Genomic DNA, 18,347 nt, shown 5'->3' with positions numbered 1-18,347 from the left:
TTGTACTTAGGCAATGGAAGGGATAGTGGAAGAGAACGGAGCAGTTGATCCACTGGCCCCATCGCCGGACCCACAGTCGCCCATCGCATCGGTAGGGGTCTCAAACTCCCAGTCCCATCTGATGACAGCTACTAACATTGTCCAACTAACTTTGCCCACTCAAACCCAGGCACAGGTAGGGGTCTCCCACCCCACCGTGCATGATCCCTCCCCCTCCCCAAATCAGAAACGGGTACCAGCTCTTTGGTTTGCAGGTGCAGAGCGTCATACAACCCAACCAGCAATCCGTCATACAAACGGCCGCGAACATACAGCCTATGCTAGGGAAAGGAAACGTCATACTTGTCAGTAAACCAAATTCAGTCATACAGACCACGCAAGGGAGTCTCAGCGGGCTGCAGACGCTGCAGGTCAAAGTGAGTCAGTTTTGACGCTATTTTGACGCGGTTCTGACACATGGGCTTGCAGGTTGTGGAGACGGCGAGTGACGACAGCTTCTCGGAGGAGGAATCGCCCAAAAAGAGGAGGGACCTGTTGACCAGGAGGCCTTCATACAGGAAGATTCTCAACGATCTTGGCGGGGGTGAGATTGCTGGTATGTTATTTTTTGCATGTCTTGGGAGGCTCTTGATGTTTTGGAAATTTTAACACTTCTTTTAGTTCAGTTCATATTCAGTAATTTGTAAGGACGTATTTGTTTTAAGTGTGAGGTATTTTTTTTTTATTTTTTGTTCTTTTATTGCATGCGCTGGATTGTGGGTATGGGTGGGAAGCCCGATGCGATTGTTGCAATACTGTTCAGTTTGCGGTCGGTTAATTTTTTTATCATCGTTTTAGAGTGTTGTTGCAGCAATCATTCCATACCCATGAACGTTTTCTGTTTTCCAATTGTGCATGGATAGACTGTTTCATTTTATGGATTATTAACATGGCAATATAACGTATCAGCGTATCGGTTTTATCAGTGTCGTAAATTGTGACTCACGTCTTGATATTTTATGTTGCCATAAGAGCTATTGTTTTATCCAAATGTGGAATCTGACTTGATCGTATTTTATTTGAATTTGCATGCATGGGCTAAAAGGATATTTTTTATTTGGATTCTTTGTTACTAAGTAAACATGGGCATTTCAAAATTGTGCAGTAATAAGGTGACAAGTAGTAATAAAGACGATGGTGTTCACAGAAACCAAGGTTGAACAAATTTCCTCAGAAGCCGACAGTGAGTTGTCCTCACACTCTATCCCATACCACACAGGTTAGTTTAACGAGAAAAATGTAAGCACCTAACTCCATCCAGATTAGCCCAAGCACTTAGTCCACTAACACTTCCTAAAAGTGTATAGACCATCAGATTATCTATCTCATTCAGTCAATTCTGTACACTTTTAATTAGCATGCATTTTTTCAGTGCTATAATTTCATTCATTAAACATAAAATAACCGAAATTACGAAATCAAATTTCGAAAAACTACATACACGTTCTTTTGTTACAGTGCTGCCGGGAACAGCGATACAAATATCAGGGGGTAAAGGTGCACAGGGTATTCACACTCTAACCATGACGAACTCGACGGCAGGTGGCGCGATCGTGCAATACGCTCAAGGGCAAGAATTTTTCGTCCCCGGTAAGTAACAATCGCTGATCTGCGAATCGCGTCTAACGCATAATTACAGTAGTAGCACAAGGGGGCAACATCGGCAGCGGTAACGGAGAGGACCAGGACAGGAAGCGCGAGATGAGGCTACTAAAAAACAGGGAAGCGGCGCGAGAGTGTCGAAGAAAAAAGAAAGAGTATATAAAGTGCCTAGAAAATAGGGTGGCGGTGTTGGAAAATCAAAACAAAGCGCTAATAGACGAACTAAAATCGTTAAAAGAACTTTATTGCCAACAGAAAACAGAATGAGGTTGGTGTTTTGTTTTTACAGTGGTGAAGGACTATTTTACCAAGGGAAACTGGCCGAGTAGTATAGCTTTATGCTAATAAAGGTTGATCAGTATGTAACTACAAGAATAGTGCAATGTCAAATTTTTGTTTAATTGTGCACATGCTCGATTTTTTCTTCATAGCTTGGTTTAAGCGTTACCTGGGTATGGTGTCAAATTTTCAGGATTTAGTTGACCAAAGATTCAAAAGTTTTAAAATAGAACGTTGGACTAATGTTTAAAATGATATGAGATATCTTAAATTGCATTTTACTTATGATCTGTACATCTAGGTTAAATAGTGTAAATATCGAAATTGTTATTTTTAATTGAAAGTTTATTTCGTACGTGCTCCAGTTGAATACAACATTGTATATTATGTATCATAATATTGGACAGAAAAGGCTTGTGAAACAATTAATATATTTTATAAGAGCCGATGTAAATATTGGTAACAAACAACTGTTGTATAAACTATTTATTTTCAATTGTCCAGACCTGATGGAGTGCCTTCTTAGATTTAATTTAAATAAAACTAATATTTGGTAACATTACAATTCAGTTTATGTGCCATCAGTCCCTTCAGCTATTTTCGTGGTAATGTTACAAAATATTTAATATAAAAAAAATGGAAAAATTAATGGTCTATTAGGCTTACTGAGTGTACATAAATGTATGTATGTAATATATTTTTACATATCGAATGGAAATATCTTAAGTACTTTTGCACCCAAAGTAACTTTATGGATCTATTGTTTCCTTTGACCCATTTGTTTTCCTTGCTGGTTAAATAATGATGCCTTGTTATTTACAGACAGTATGGAATGTAAGTAGTCTGCATTGTTATTCCATATAAATTCTTGTTTGCTATTTTGGTAGGTAACAAATTGTACATAAGATTATTATTAGATGTTAAAAGTATTAGTTGAATGATTTATTGTAATAAAGTGGATATTTTATTTACTCGCATTTTAATTTTTCCTTTTTCAGCGGAATGGCAACATTACAAAGTATACCCCGGAAATTTAGCTTCCATAGGCTGCTGAAGATCAAGGAAGAGATACATAGGACCCGACACCCCTTCAAATAATGAAAGCGGCCGATCAGGAGTATGTTCGACGCGAGACTGATTATGATCAAAACACCACTCTGCAAACTTGATCGCTCTATACAGGTGCTTCTCGTCCTAAAAAAAATCACAATTTTTACACGTTGAGTTCACAGGAGCTTTAAATTAAGTTGTTTAATCCGAGACGACAGCGTAGCTGGTGAAACGCGTCACCCAAAAAAAATATATAATTACTTGAGTAGTTTGATACAGCTCCAAAAAGCAGTAGGCGTTTCCTGCAACCCCATGACAAATGCTGTACCCTTTTCTCAAAAGACCTCTAGCCCAAATGACTTCTCCACAATCTAAGGCTATTTGTAAATATTTAGGGTTGCCAAAAACCTTGAAAAAATATTTATACAAGACTTAAGTCACATATAAATTCATACTTTGTAAGCTGTGCTAAACAAGTACAAGAAACCGGGCGCCCCGTGACACCACTGTACATATTTATCTTGTTCTCTGCCAATAGAAGAAGGAAAATTTCCACTTGGGAACCTCATACCATCCAAATAGTCAATAGTAGGTTTGATAACAGTGTTAAGCTCAGTTTCTGTAAGATATTCTTTAGCCTGTAAAAGTAGATACAAAATCCCGGCCAACCCGTGCGCTGCACCCAAATAATAACTTTCATGCCACTGGTACATCAAAGGACATTTAAAATTGCCCGCTTTCGCCTCGTTTTTTCCACAAATAAGAATACTTTCAATGATCTAAAAAAGCAATAATCAAGCAAAACCAACAAACAAAATTACATACTTTTCTGACAAAGTTTTCATCAAAAGGCGGGGGCGAAATGTGTTTGTTTACATACAAAACCGCAAACAAATACCCGGCGCGTCCATACAAATACTCATTGGCTAAATCAGAGTTTATATTTAGTACATCCTCCTCCATCGCTCTAATACTAAAAGCGCACACTTGACTTTAATGTTACTTAAACGTAGTACCCACCTCTGTACACACTGCATGTACGTTTTATTACCCAATTTGTAATCAATCACTGCAGCTATAGCCAGTGGACCTGTGTCCCCACACAAAAACGTGTGTCGCTTCTTCCGCAATCTATGCAAAGATAGAAGCTCTTTTGCCTCCTACAGGACACACGGTGTTATAAATATAAAGTATAAAAGTCCTATACCTGTAGATTTTGCTTGCTTTGATCATCTTTTTTTAATTTTAGCAGCGCTATCCCGGCAGTTCCTGTATACACAGAATAGTCATTAAAATCAAGGTGTTTGAATTGCGCCAGAGTATTTTTCCACTTTTCTTCCAGTTTACAGGCCACCTTGCAATCACACTTTATCTGTAAACAAGTCGTAAAAGTTGGGTTTGGGTTTCCTGGGATATACCTGTCCACTGTCGATGACACAACAAGCCGTGTCTTCACAGAAGTCTTCAAACGGGTTTTCGAAAAACCTGTCTCGCGACATATTTAAGGTTTTTCTTTTAAATAAACCCCTGAAAATATTAATATTGTTTTGTTTATTTACCGGTTTGACAGCAACTTATTTACTAACAAAACGTCAATGTCATAACATCTAGGGAGTTTTGGCCACATTACGTAATATCGCGATTCGCATTTTTAGTGCTTCTTTTTCTTTGTATATTTTTTTTGAAGTCGTAAATCGAGTAAATATGGTGTATGTTGCATTCTGTTGGCAGAGGATTGTTTTATTTAAACTTATTTGGTAATCGATTTTTGTGGTTAGTTTGATTGCCCTCACTGTGTCACTAAAAATGCCTGTCAAAAATCTGTCAATGTCATTTTTAGCCAACCACTATTTTGTTGATAAAGCAACGTTTTTCTCTAATATTTTGTGAAAAAAGTGATGGAAATGAAAGAAGGGCCCATTTTATACGTGGTTGTGGTTGGATTTCACCATAAAAAGGGTTGTCAGGTTCGGTTTGTCCTACTCGGTTTTGCGTGATTAATTAATTATGTGTAGGTGGAATTTTCATTTCCACCTCTAGTTCCAGGCTCCCCGAACGAGTGTCCCCCGGGATGGAAATATCTTCCCACACTTGCTTTACCTGATGGATCTCATAATTACGATGATGATACAGTCTTCTTCCACTTACCTAGTTTAACTAACCCTAGGCAAACAGTATTTGGTATTTCTTGCTTTAGGCAAATACCAATAGAGGTACGTGTCGCACTAGTATCATCACCTTACTTTTATTGTTTTTATAGAAAATAAAAAATCGCACTTCTGACATGACTAGAGGAACTATTCAAAAGTCAGTTTGTGTTCTGAGTAAAATACCTCTCTACGGACAAATACAAGTGAAAATGAGTCTTATAACGCACGCTTATTTTGACGAGGGTGATTTTAGTAAAGTCTCAATATTAGAGGACACATACCACCACTTAAACTCAGTTCTAACTCAAAACGATTTTCATCAACAAATTTTTGTTGGTTGGTAGCCACAAGTTATAAATTTTCTTTTTTTAAGGTGTCTTTCTAGGTTTATCTGCAAGGGATTTCGTGTTGCAGTGGCGGCACAAAGCCGTGCTTTTATTCAAATTGTTGTTACTCGAACGGCGATTGATTTTTTACAAGTCGCCGGTTCACCCTCTCTGCTCAACCATCTTGACTTTAACGTCTCTATTCCCAGAAATGATTGAGAAAGGCATGGGCCAATCAGCCTGTATACGATTATCGCGACCAATGTCACCGATGCCTGAATTTTCCGATAGTGATAACTCCCAAAGTTCTAGTCCTGTTAAAACTCAGATTGAAAACATTGACAATACTAATCAAAACATAATTAGCGATGAAGTCAAAACGAAAGAAATGAAAATATTGGAGCACAGAGAAAACGAAGATAAGAAAGAAGTGAAAGGAATCACGGAAGTCGGAATTGAGATAACTGAGTCAGCACAAGATAATGAGGAAAATTTGAATGGGAAGAATAATAGTTTGCAGAGGGAGCTCAGTTCGGACACGATCGCCGACTCAGTACACAATAATATGGCATATTTAGCACACCTTAGTACTTCTTCCTGTGGTTTTCCTTTGACCATATTCACCAAGGGTTTTATGTGCCTCCCTTATTTATCACTGCCATACTTAGATTTACTGACTGATATTAACGTAAGGGGATATGTTGTAGGCGCCACGAATATTTTATTTAAACAAAAAAGTCAACTGTATGACGTTTTAGTAGATATAGATGCAGGTAGAATAGAGTGCCAGGACGTGGAATTGAGAAAGCAGCTACATTTGACCACAGAAGACTTACGGTTCGCGGATTATGTGGTCAAACATGTCTCTGAAGAAAGACACGACGTGTTTTTGGACGGAGTGGGGTGGGAGGGCGGCGACGAGTGGATCAGGACGCAATTTCGAATATATTTACTTTGCCTTATGCGGACTTCACTCTTACAAGGTTTCTCTTTATAACAATTATATAGAGTGGTTATTTAAAACTGAACGTGTTACTCACCATTCGCATTTTTCCATTATAATCAGTGCTGTGTCATTTGAAAAACTAGCGAACAGTTTACTTGAATTTCACTTCGCCGAATTTGTGTGTCACTAATTACTGAAACGAAAAACAACAAGTTCAGACGTAAATGACCATAATTTTAACAATAATATATAAAAACGGTTACTTTTACCTAAAGTGACTTAATAACTTGTCAATTTTTTTTTATTTTGGACACTTGATGCAATAGTTACAAGTTCTGATTTTAGATGGCAGTAAGGAAATTGAACATTTCAACACAAATTTCGTCTCTTCTTGGAGAGAGACGCACAATTACAAAATATGGTTGAGTGGGATCAACCCAGGAATCCTAGACGTAAATCCCGGTCATCCCTTTGCCGGGCAGCTTTCAGTGGCTGACATGAAACTAAGACTGGCGCAGTAAGAGTTGATATCGCTTGCTTTGTTAGAACTAATTTGCGATTTTAAGCACTATGCAAAGTTCGGATAGTGGCAGGAAGTTCAATCAAGCGATGGTTTCGACGGGGCGAGCCGTGGCGACGACGAGTAAAGCCGTGGGAGGGGCGATTTCTCAAGCGAAGGGGGTGTTTTCGAACTGGTGGAGTAATTTATTAGTGAGCCCTGAACCTGTTCAAAAAGCTTTGGAAGCTTTTCCTGATAATACTATGCAGATAGAAGATTCCACAATTGATCAAAACATTCCAAAAAGTATTAATAAAAACTTAAGCAATGGTAATATAGACAAAAGTAGTTTTAGTGAGGGAGGGTCTGAGTGTTCCTTGCCAAATAATATCCACCAGCCTGGGGAAGTTCACACTGTTTAAAGAACACAAGCTGGTGGGTTTTATTTATTGATGTTATTGTTGTGATCTTTTGTTATGCTAAATAAGACTACAAGCGATTCCCGTAGGGCGACTCAAAACATTCAATAGTTTATATAAATACAAAGTATTTTTAAAATATTATGCAAATCGTGCATTGTAGAATCAAAATAGATGAACCGTTATTGTAAGTACTTAAACTTTTCATTTTCCTTTTTTTATTTTTGTATTTTTCATTTTATGAGAAATTTTATTTGGCTGTTACGTAATGTTAAGTTATACATAATAAATATTATTACGATTTTAAGTGTTCTCATTCGACTATTTTCCCGGCGAATCCACCAAAATTGCATTTGCGGTGATCGAATTAAGCTCCGCTAACCTACAATTTAAGAACAGTTTTAACCACAAACTTTCTATTTTCGGTGAACTGGAAACCCTTTATTACCAGTCGGGTAAATCGTGCGTAATTATTTTACAGATAAACGAGTGGACTTTGCGACATTTAAACTCTTATCACAAGCTTTTAAACACCCATTTCGTTACAAAAATAACAAATTCCAGATCTTTGTCGGCGCCCTTATATAACTCGACCAATTCGTTTGTGATAGTAAAAAAGATTACTTGGAACTATTGCATGCGATTTTTTTACATCTATACGTATATGAATATGCACGCAAACTGGCATGTATTGAAACGTTTCAGTACAAACCCGTACGTAAGTATCCAATTAAAATTGTAAAAATGTAAATTTAAACGATTCAGTTTGATTAACAATGCTCAAAACGTTTGACCCGTTTTTGAAACAGAATTTAAGTAGCTCTCGATATACTTTATACTTGACCTTTTACCTTGTGAGGCGATGAAAGTAGAAAAAAATGTGAGATTAAACAATGGAAAATTTTAAAGACGATCATTTTTACCATGACCAGGAAAAGCGACGGAATGTAAATGTCTCATCAAATATTTAAATATGTCATTACTATTATATCGATTTAGCAGTCAATAATTAATACCCAACATTCTTTTTTCCGTGAAGTTACAAAATGATCGATCAAGAAGAATGCGGTCGAATGTTTTTATTTAAGTAGAAAACGGTGTAAGAATTTGTGTAAATATTTAAAGCTAGATATTGGGCGCCATTTCCACAGATACAAATTATTTTTAGCGTTTTTGCAAAAGAAACTGTTTCGAAGTCGATCTTTGTTTACAAGTTGGCTTCCGGTGCTCTTCAGGTGTTGGAAGATTAACGGTAAGTGGATGTTTCATTTTCTTGGTAAACAAAAACATAGTCCTTGGAAATATTTACTCAAACACGTTGTGGATTATTTTGAACACCGGGTATTTAATCGTAAAATATAATAATTATCAATGAGCGACGCACGTTTTTAAAAACTGTCTGAGGTTGTAGTTCGTGAATGGTTGACACCGCGATTTATAGTCGTTCGTGTTTGCCCCACTTCTCTCCCCACTCCAGACGAGAGAGAAGTGGGGGTGGGATTTAGGACAACATTCTGTTATGGTGGAGCGAACACCGTTAGGGTGTCAGCATCGAAATATGGATATAGGGATGGTCGGTGAGGCAATTTTATTTCAGTACGTTAATATTGTGATGCCTCAGCCTCAAATATGTTAATTATGACACGCTGACTTCTGGATGAAGAAAATAATTTTTGTTAAATGATCTTAACTTACACACAGAATGGTCAGAAAATAGCGAATCAGTTGCAATCAAATTTTCAAAATAACGAAACTTGAATATTTCAAGTACTCAGCAAAATTCTGATCTAACTATATTTCTAGTGGTTATTTCAAGCATTCCGTCAGTTGCACAAAGTTCGTGATAAAAATATGTGGTTCGTTAATTCCCTTATTAGTCGACTTTCTCGGAAAAACTGATAAACCCGAAATATGATACAAATTAGATATGAAAAGGTTGCCATACTACAAACGTGTTTATAAAGATTAAATCCTTCCAAATTCCAAAATTGAGAAAAGAAAGTGTTCACGCTAAGGTAATATTTCTTTTAAGTATTTATTTAAAAAATAAAGCTAATTCATTGGAGCTATTTAAACTCCATGTTTGGAGTAGGTAGATACATTCCAACTTTTTACCATGCACGGATTTGTACATATTGTAAGAATGATTATAGCTATTAAGTTTAGGTTTATTTGAATCGTGTAGTAGTAGCAACAACAAGAGTCAAAATATCAGAAAATACGATATTTTGATTGTGTTAAATATTCACGACTCAGAAATGTCGTAAACTTATAGTCAAATTTTGCAAGAAATGATGTCATAATCATAATCGTCGTTTATAACAAGATATGAAAAATATTTCAGATTTAAAGAACAAACAAGAGCAGATGGTCTGTATCTACATTGCAGAGTAGTAGGTTCAGATAACTTTTGTTACTACTTATCTGAGTTGTATATGTTTTATCAGTTGTTTTAGTGTTGTTGCTATTATTATAAACTAGTTGTATACATTGTTACGATAATTATGGATAAAGTAATGAAAGTATATACAAAATTCGGGTGCTAAATGAATTCGATAGTAGACCACTTCAGAAAAAATATGTCCTTAAATGGTAAGCTTGACGTTTTAAAGTTTTCTGTGTTTTAATTTAAGGAGGAGAAATTCTAGAGCACCTAGTATCTACAAAGTTTAGCTTCTTTTACGACTGTTCACTTTTGCCAAACATTTTATTGATTTCTTATTATAATTCTCCATTTTACTGTTTTCATTTCTTCTTTATAGTCGGTCTCCATTCGCCAAATAAGTTTATCGTCAATATTTACTGATACTCTTTTTCTGTTGTCGACTTTAGTTTATTTCTCGAGCCGTAACTATTTCCAGAAATTGTTAATAGTGTCGTTTATGGTTACAACCATAACAATCTTTTAAAACCCTCTCGCAGTTTTTCTTTTATTTCTTCCGTAGAAAGTTTGCGAGCAATATTTAGATTACTCTTGAATCTCGTTCTAATTATCGTCTTCAGTGAGGTAAAAGTGCACGAAATTAAGTTTCTAATGGTTAAATATTTTTGTGAAATCGTTGCAAATTATTTGACTGGTTATTAATTTGCACAAAATACCACAGTTCTTGGTGTAAATGTTTTTTATTCAAGGATATAATAGGTGGATAGAAGTGGATACGTTTGACGATACTTGATAAAAAATATATGTGACGTCGTTTTAATTAATTTTTAAAATGAGACAAACAAGTTAAACTGGTAAACTGTTTTATAAATTCCCCTTGCGTGCAGACATTTAAACATTATCAAACTAGAGTATATTAGAGTATCACGGATAATCATAAGCAATCGTCACGACGAAAGAATTTCGATAATATTTTGAGCCGAATCTGAATTTTAAAAATTATCATGATAAAAAACCTCAACTTTACAGTATCGTATCTAAAGTTGAAAACTTGAAATCCAAGATTTTTAAAAAACAGTTTTTGGTTAGTTCTTTATTTCTTCAAATTTGGATGCTAGTAAAATTTTCCACCTTAGTTTTTATACAAACAGTGCGTGATTTTACTATCCAGGGATTGTAGACGATACAAAAAATAGCATGTCTGGATGTTATTCATTCCATATCTCATCTCACTGTCGTTTTTTGTTGCAACATCAACGCTATTAAATTTCAGTTCACTTACAATCGCTTTCACGATATTATTCTTGTGTTGACTGACAGTTTAAGAAAAAAAGTTTAAGAAAAATAGAAAAATAACAAAGTTTATATACGTATACTTGTATCCAAACACGAGTGTCTACCTATATACAACTGAACAAAATTGTTTGAGTAATTTAGCTTATAAAAAAAAATGTTTTCTACTAACACGGTCGGCCAAGATTTTATGCACTCTGAGCCAAGTCATAAAAATTGAGCATTCATTGTTTGATTATCTCTATTTTGGTAACATTGAAATGGACGCAAAATGTGTGATATTAATAGCCTTAATTTAAGTTTGCAAGTCTCGTGGTACTTCTTGTTTATTTGTCGACATGTAAACATTTGCAAGAAATTAACAGTCATTAAAATTAACAGAATGTTTAAAAAAGTTAAAATGTAAGAGAACAATAAAAACACAAATTATTTTCATCTGAATTTGAATTGTTTGGATTTAAAATACTAACGGTTGAAAAAAACATTTTTACTGGAATCACACTTCAGATTTTTCAAAAATCCATGGCTGCCTTTTATCGTTTTTTTATTGTCTCTCGGTATATTTATTTTGTCTTTTTGACCGGTAGAGTCTAAAATTTCGGCCTTCTCAATTTATGCTTCTCGTAGGCTGGTTTGTTGTTTCAGTTTCTATAAATTTTCATCTTTGCTAGGGCCTAAAGTTCTAGATACGAGTATTAAGATAATGTTCCCTTGTTTCAACGATTTTTGAAACATGTGGAAGTTCGTTTTATTATGTAAAAAATTTAAACTTTCGATTTCCACTGGGGTGGCTTGAGACTTCTAAGGTTGTAAGAAACCCTCATATTTTTAATAGCTGCCATCATTTTTTACACTGTAGGTTTCTGTCAGTACTTACGCATTATTAAACATAGTTTCCGACGTTTAAATCAACAAGATTTATTGCTATTATATGTAGTCTTCTTTTCACAACAAGAAAGGTAAAACATGCTTAAAATGGTAAATTTTTGTTGGAAAATATCGATTTTGCAATTAGGCTCCACCCAATGATCTGACAACGAATGAAAAATTCATCACAATTGAGATAGGGCGGGTGGGCGGGGCTTACATTTTGTCTTTTTTTCTTAATATCTGTAATCATCTTTTAACAACAAGAAACTTAAAACATGTTTAAAATGGTAGATTGGCATAGCGAAATATCGATTTTGCAATTACGCTCCACCCCTCGGTCTGACAACGAATGAAAAATTCATTACGATTGAGATCAAGAGGGGTGGGGCTTCCCTTTTGGTTTTCTTTTTGAATTAATACATTTAGTTTTCTTTGTATAACACGATTACTTAAGAACATATTTCACATGGTTATTTCTCATAGAGAATTACGGATTTTACAATTAAACTCCGCACCTCGGTTTACGACGAATAAAAAAAATCATCAGAATTGAGCTGGGGCGGGTGGGTGGGGCTTATATTTTGCCTTTTTTTTCTCTTAATATACATAGCCATCTTTTCACAGCAAGTAACTTAGAACATGGTTAAAATGGTACATTTGTGCAAGAAAATATGGATTTTGCAATTATGGGGCGGCGCCTATTTGCAAAATCGATATTTCCTTATACAAAAGTTCCATTTTAAACATGTTTAAAGTTTCTTGTTGCCGAAATAAGTCTACACATACTAAAAAAAAACAGGCAAAATGTAGCCCCGCCCACCCGCCCTATCTCAATTGTGATGATAAATAACTGCAAAATACTTATTTCTTTACTAGAAATTAAAAACATGTTTTTGAGTATGGTGTTATTCAAAGAATACTATGTATATTAAGAAAAAAGGCAAAATATAGGCCCCGCCCCCCCGCCCCATTTCAATTGTGATGATTTTTTTTATTCATAGAAACTTAAAACACATTTAAAGTGGTAAATTTTTGTAAGGAAATATGAATTTTGCAATTAGGCTCCGCCCCTAGGTCTACCAACGAATGAAAACTTCATTACTATTTAGATCAGAGTAGGTATGGGTGGGGTTTTCTGTTGTATTGAAAAAATGTGGAAAATAACCTTTTTTAAGTTCATTTAGACCGAATGTTTTGGGGAAGTTTTTTAAAGGTCCTTGAATAAAATTACTACTATCAATAATTCTTAAATTAATTGATTTTATTTCCATTAACATTATTTTAGATCCATTATATATGCAGAAAGGTTTAATACCGTTTTCAACGCAATATTTTAGAATAAAGTAAGAATCATAACCTTTGCCATAATATGCAATAGCTGTGTATCTTTTATGATCTCTAGAAACTAACCATTTACAGAAATCTTTGTTAGTCTTAAAAGAATCAACATTACCGTAAAAATCGTGAGCTATAACTAAATTAGGTACGTGTTTGTCCGTTTCTTGCATCGCCTCATAATCAAAGAATAAATATTTTTGTGTGTAAGAGCATTTAGTTGTATTAAATGAACATCCGCAATTAAGACATTGATAACCGTTTTCGTTCTTTCTTGGTATTTTAACACAATTTTTACATTCTTTATATTGATAAATGTGAGATTTTACTCTTATGTTTGTTTTATCAGGAAAAGTTACGGTACAACCTATTTTACTACAGTTTCGGCATCCTTTTACTTTGTATTCTTCACCACCGTCTTTTATTTTTGTTTGACAGATTCCACCTTTTTGCCGCTTCCATTGCATGTAATATTTATGTTTACGTATTTCAACCTCTTTATAACAATTTCTACATTTTTCCCAGCCACATTTGTGTTCTTTACTACCCTCTTCTATCATTTTGTTCCCTTTTTTTTATCATTTTATTACCTCTTTCAATAATTTTATTACATTTTTGGACCATTTTCGGTTTTGTACAAATTAATCTATTTCCTTCTTCAATCATTTTTTTACCTTCGTCAACCATTTCATCACCTCTTTTGAGTATTTTATTACACTGTAAGTATTTATGAAATCTTTCACAAACTTCAGAATGATTTTCTAAACATTCTTGATTAAAACAGTATCTATTGCATTTTTCGCAATATACTCTTTTAGCAGAATTCTCTTTGGTCATGAGGGCTTCGCCCGAATTCAGCAAAGCCTCACGATGAATCAAAGATTCAGAGTCTTCTTTGTGATTAGATTTGAAACACATTATGCATATTTTATCCTTTGTTTTGCATTTATGTTTATCTTTGTTTTGATATGGTTTATCACATTTTTTACAATAATAAGATTGACCATAGAAAGCTGTCATACTACCAATTGTATCAAAATGATTTCCATTTTTATATAAATATATTTTTATATCTTTTTCAGACCCCGAATATATTAAGTATGGAATTAAAGCATTCCGCTGCTACGACTTTTATTTGAATATTTAATACTTTTTCTATATTTGCAATATCATCTAAGGTAAAATAATTTTTATTATATTCTCCAAGCTGATTACATAGCTCTTGAGCTAAAGTTGATTGTAAATTTCTCCCCATTCTTATATATTTTAATTCATTATCATTATATTCTTTGCCTAGTACCTATAATGTTTGTATGATAAGTTAATCCAACAATAACAGCTCTTGGACAACATAATCTATCTTTATTTTTAATTTGTGTTATACTTTTCTTTGTTCGTGAGTCTTCTGTTATATTTAACAATCTTTTAGCGTTAGTAGCACCTCTAGGCATATTAACAACTTCTGCATGAAATGTACAACCGTATATATCTAAATCTTGATTTGAAGTTAAGATACTTTGAATTTTGTTTAATAAATTATCAATTTCAGAAGTTCTTGATAACCCTGTGGAAATAGGGGACCAAAGATCATTGTGATTAACTACTATATTTAATAAATTTCCTTCTTTGAAATTTGTTTTCTCTTTTACTATTTCAATCATTTCATTTAAACCCTCTCTAATGGCAGTAATTTTTTTCATAATTATGTCTGAAAGATCTGACTCTGATGATTCTTCCTCTTTCAATAATATAACTTTATAGTAAACTTTATGTTTCTTCCATTTTTTGCTGTATTCAGCTTTTGTTTCTATTATTTTAATTTTAGGTTTTTTTGAAAACTCTGTAAAATAAGTATCTTCGAATGCAAAAGATTGCTCACCAAGTTTTTGTAATAATTCTGCCTTTTTCATTTTTGAGTAACCTTTAATATTTCTTTCTTTAGCAATTTTTCTTAGTTCTTTTAACGTTTGATCCAGATTTGTCTTCGGTTCTTCTTTCAATAGTTCTTTTAAACTAGGTGATTTGATTTCGTTGAGAAGAATGTTTATATTATCATTGTTTACATTATCTAAAATTTTATTCAATAGATCTATTTTTTTACTATTTCTCTGTATGTTTAAGTTTAGTTTGCTAGCAATTGATTTTAATTTTTTAATACTAATCCTGCTTAATTTGTTATGCCAATCTCCAGCATTGAGTTCTTCTTTTAAAATTAATTTTATAAGATCTGATTTAGTTTTTGAGTTATATTTTGAGTAGTTCTTTAAACCTTGCCTTCTTGCAATGGTTTTTAATTTTTTCAAATTTAGTTTATTTAGTACAATTTCATTATCTGATGTTGGTGTTAAAAAATATTTATTCATCAATGACGATTCATTGTGAGACTTCGCTGAACTGCAAAGCTTCGTGGGCCAAAGGTGAACTCGAGGACGGGATATCTTTATTCATTTGTTCAATTATCTCACCCACTTTTTCTAAATCCCCTTTAGTAAGTTTTACAATTTCCTCAAGACTCATTTTAAGAAGTTGATCTTTCTGTATTTCCATTTATAAGAAAAAAGTTTTTGCAAAATATTTTTTCAAAACTCTTAAACTTTATCAATGATTATAATATGTTAGTAAGATATGTTTTGGATAGTATTGCTTTCCTACTAATTTACCGCACTTACATAATATTTTTTTACCTCTATATTGTTTATTCCAACATATGTTACACAAAGTTGAATAACCACCTTTGCTTTTTTTATTTGGATAAAAATTGTCCAAATCTTTTTCAGTATTGCAGTTTTTACAAACTTTTTTATCCATTTATTAGGAAGATATTATTTCATAATAAATGACTCATAATACCAAAAGGGAACAGTCAGCTAAACAAAAGATAAACATAATAATTAAAAAAGATTACACATTAACACAGTCTAGTATTCCGTCAGTGAAGAATTTAAATAATATGCGATCAAGACAATTAGCATTAAATTTTTTTGCACAAAAAGGAGACCCTACTTCTAAAAATATTACCTTAAAAGAGTTTGCTAAACAGAATAAAATTGGTGAAAATACAATTAGGAATCAAATAAAATTTCTCACTGGTGAAACATTAATTGAACATAACAAAAAATCAAACAATATAGAACAGTATAACAAAAAACAGAAACAAATTAAATCTAAACACAAATCAAACACATCCCAATCAGATTACAAAGCGTCCCTGAAAGCTGGCAGTACAAAAGAAGCTGAAGAAGAATTTGATAAAAATTTTAATAAGACTATAAATTCCCTATCTAATAAATAATGGCACTAATTGATGTTGCAGACAAAAATCAGGTAAAAATTATTCAAAATAGAATAAAAAAAGACTGCATTGAGTTTAATAATTTATCAGTTGGCAATAAAGTTAAAGCATCTAATCAACTGTGTATGGAAAACAGAATTTTAAAAGAATTAGGAAATGCTGCAGTTGAAACAATAGAAAAGATGGACGAAGAAATCGAGCATAAAGATAACAAAATTAATGTATTGGAACAAGAATTAAAAGATGTAAATAGTTATGATGAAGAAAAAATAAACGCATTACTGAATAAACATCCTGTTATTATGTATAACAATAAAGAACGAGCAAAAAGACGTTTAGCAAACACTCTTTCTCTAGTTAATAAATGAATACAGCGAATTTATTAATCAAGGCAAACTTAAAGATTGTTGAATTAAAAAAAGAAAAGAAAAAAATTATATTTATTTTTATTTGTATTATTTCAATAATTCTTATAATAATGTTAGTTGCATTTCTGCTTCGTATATACCCTCTTTAATTTTTTTATCATTAAGATCAGAAACAAAATAAATCCAAACATTATATACACGTTTTTCTACAACTGTAAATATTTCTTCTGTCCAATTTGTTTTTAATTTGTTACGATATACGTCAACCATATTTGATAATCTAACTCTATCGCCAACTTCAAATTTTGGTTTTTTATTTGTTAATGTAATCATATATACGGTTTCTAATAATTTTCTTTCATTTCCTTTATTTACATCTTTTGGTTTCATTTTAATAGTAGTATGATAAGAATTGTTATAAGATTTTATAATTTTTGGAAGTGGTGAAATCCAATCAAAACTGTCATATAATATTGGCTTGAATTTATTTCCTAAAGTACGGTTGAACCTCTCAACAAAGAAAGCTTTATTTTTTGTTCCTGTACTATAAAGATTGATATTGCATTTATTTAAAACGATCCTCATATCTTTATTATAAAACTCTTTTCCTTTATCAGCATGTAAATTTTTCGGCGGATTGTGTTTATCTTTAATCGCTTGTTGTATGATTTTTACAAATGCATTAGCTACTTCTAATCCTGATTTAGTTTTTAAAGGTTCTACCCATGCAAATTTAGAAAAGGTGTCTTCAGCAACTAGAATATAGATAAATCCCTTGTTAATCTTTTTAAATTTATTAAAATCATTCGTCTTCGGCTTTGCATCTTTTGTTCTTAAAGTATAACTTGGATCTTCTGATTTTTCTTTTGGTCTATAAAAAACATAAATATCTATTTGCCAAGTATCATCAATACCTTTGTGTTGGAATACTCGTGTTTCATAGTTTTTCCTAGCAGGTTTGAATAATTCAATAATTAAAATATTAAAATTATTTTTCACTGATTGACAATTTCTGCAAGTTGATATTCTTCTCCAGCGTTTATATTTTACAATAAATTCCCTTCGGTCATGAGCGCTTCGCGCGAATTCTGGTTCTCCAGTGGATTTAGTTTTCGTTTTGCATATTTTACAATAATCCATTTATTTGATTCTAATTCGTGAGCGTCCCTGAAAGGGACTACGGCTCCTCAGGCCGATTTTTTTATATGTACTTTTCTTTTTACCGCATGCAAGACATACTGATGATTAATATTTTTTACCATTTTTATCTTCTTTAACAATTATATTTTTGTTACCTGTGTTTGTTTTACATTTAACACAATAAGTTTTCGGTTTTAAATGTGGGCTTATTGATCAAATAATAAAACTAATTAATCGTCTGTGATTCACATAAGGTATGCTGTATGCTACACATTTTCATACATTTTCATGGTTTCATTAACTGAAGGAATTTATACTTGAAATATGTATATGTACTCCTATATTTTTTAAATGAC

General features: G+C 33.1%; 3 protein-coding genes across 8 annotated transcripts; 2 read left to right on the top strand and 1 right to left on the bottom strand.

The window, feature by feature from the left end:
* Positions 1-2,891, top strand: LOC135141546 (cyclic AMP-responsive element-binding protein 1-like). Of its 5 annotated transcripts, none has more exons than XM_064072779.1 (6): positions 1-91; positions 255-416; positions 469-595; positions 1,187-1,258; positions 1,498-1,629; positions 1,679-2,891. In XM_064072779.1, exons 1-6 carry the CDS (start codon positions 14-16, stop codon positions 1,906-1,908), a joined length of 801 nt encoding a protein of 266 aa, XP_063928849.1. In that variant the 5' UTR covers positions 1-13; the 3' UTR covers positions 1,909-2,891. The 5 variants fall into 5 exon arrangements, with proteins under 5 accessions (XP_063928849.1, XP_063928832.1, XP_063928822.1 ...); XM_064072762.1 differs by having other exon boundaries at positions 14-175; positions 469-583; XM_064072752.1 differs by having other exon boundaries at positions 14-175.
* Positions 1,673-6,665, bottom strand: LOC135141540 (glutathione S-transferase LANCL1-like). Its single transcript, XM_064072739.1, has 8 exons — positions 6,487-6,665; positions 4,389-4,497; positions 4,178-4,342; positions 3,991-4,130; positions 3,796-3,943; positions 3,426-3,749; positions 3,232-3,378; positions 1,673-3,114 (listed from the first exon to the last, which is right to left on the bottom strand). Exons 1-8 carry the CDS (start codon positions 6,501-6,503, stop codon positions 2,932-2,934), a joined length of 1,233 nt encoding a protein of 410 aa, XP_063928809.1. The 5' UTR covers positions 6,504-6,665; the 3' UTR covers positions 1,673-2,931.
* Positions 4,497-7,617, top strand: LOC135141530 (late secretory pathway protein AVL9 homolog). 2 transcript variants are annotated; one of them, XM_064072724.1, is made up of 6 exons: positions 4,497-4,937; positions 4,986-5,183; positions 5,231-5,456; positions 5,506-6,429; positions 6,738-6,909; positions 6,971-7,617. In XM_064072724.1, the coding sequence occupies exons 1-6, from the start codon at positions 4,869-4,871 to the stop codon at positions 7,311-7,313; spliced, it is 1,932 nt and encodes a 643-aa protein (XP_063928794.1). In that variant the 5' UTR covers positions 4,497-4,868; the 3' UTR covers positions 7,314-7,617. The 2 variants fall into 2 exon arrangements, with proteins under 2 accessions (XP_063928794.1, XP_063928786.1); XM_064072716.1 differs by having other exon boundaries at positions 6,959-7,617.
* The last annotated feature ends 10,730 nt before the right edge of the window (positions 7,618-18,347 follow it).

Source organism: Zophobas morio, unplaced genomic scaffold, assembly GCF_036711695.1.
Source record: "Zophobas morio isolate AGI-343-1 ecotype UQ-CSIRO unplaced genomic scaffold, CSIRO_AGI_Zmor_V1 ptg000004l, whole genome shotgun sequence".
Lineage (NCBI taxonomy): Eukaryota > Metazoa > Arthropoda > Insecta > Coleoptera > Tenebrionidae > Zophobas > Zophobas morio.
The sequence above is the reverse complement of the archived record's forward strand: the minus strand, read 5'-3'. Positions and strand labels throughout refer to the sequence as shown.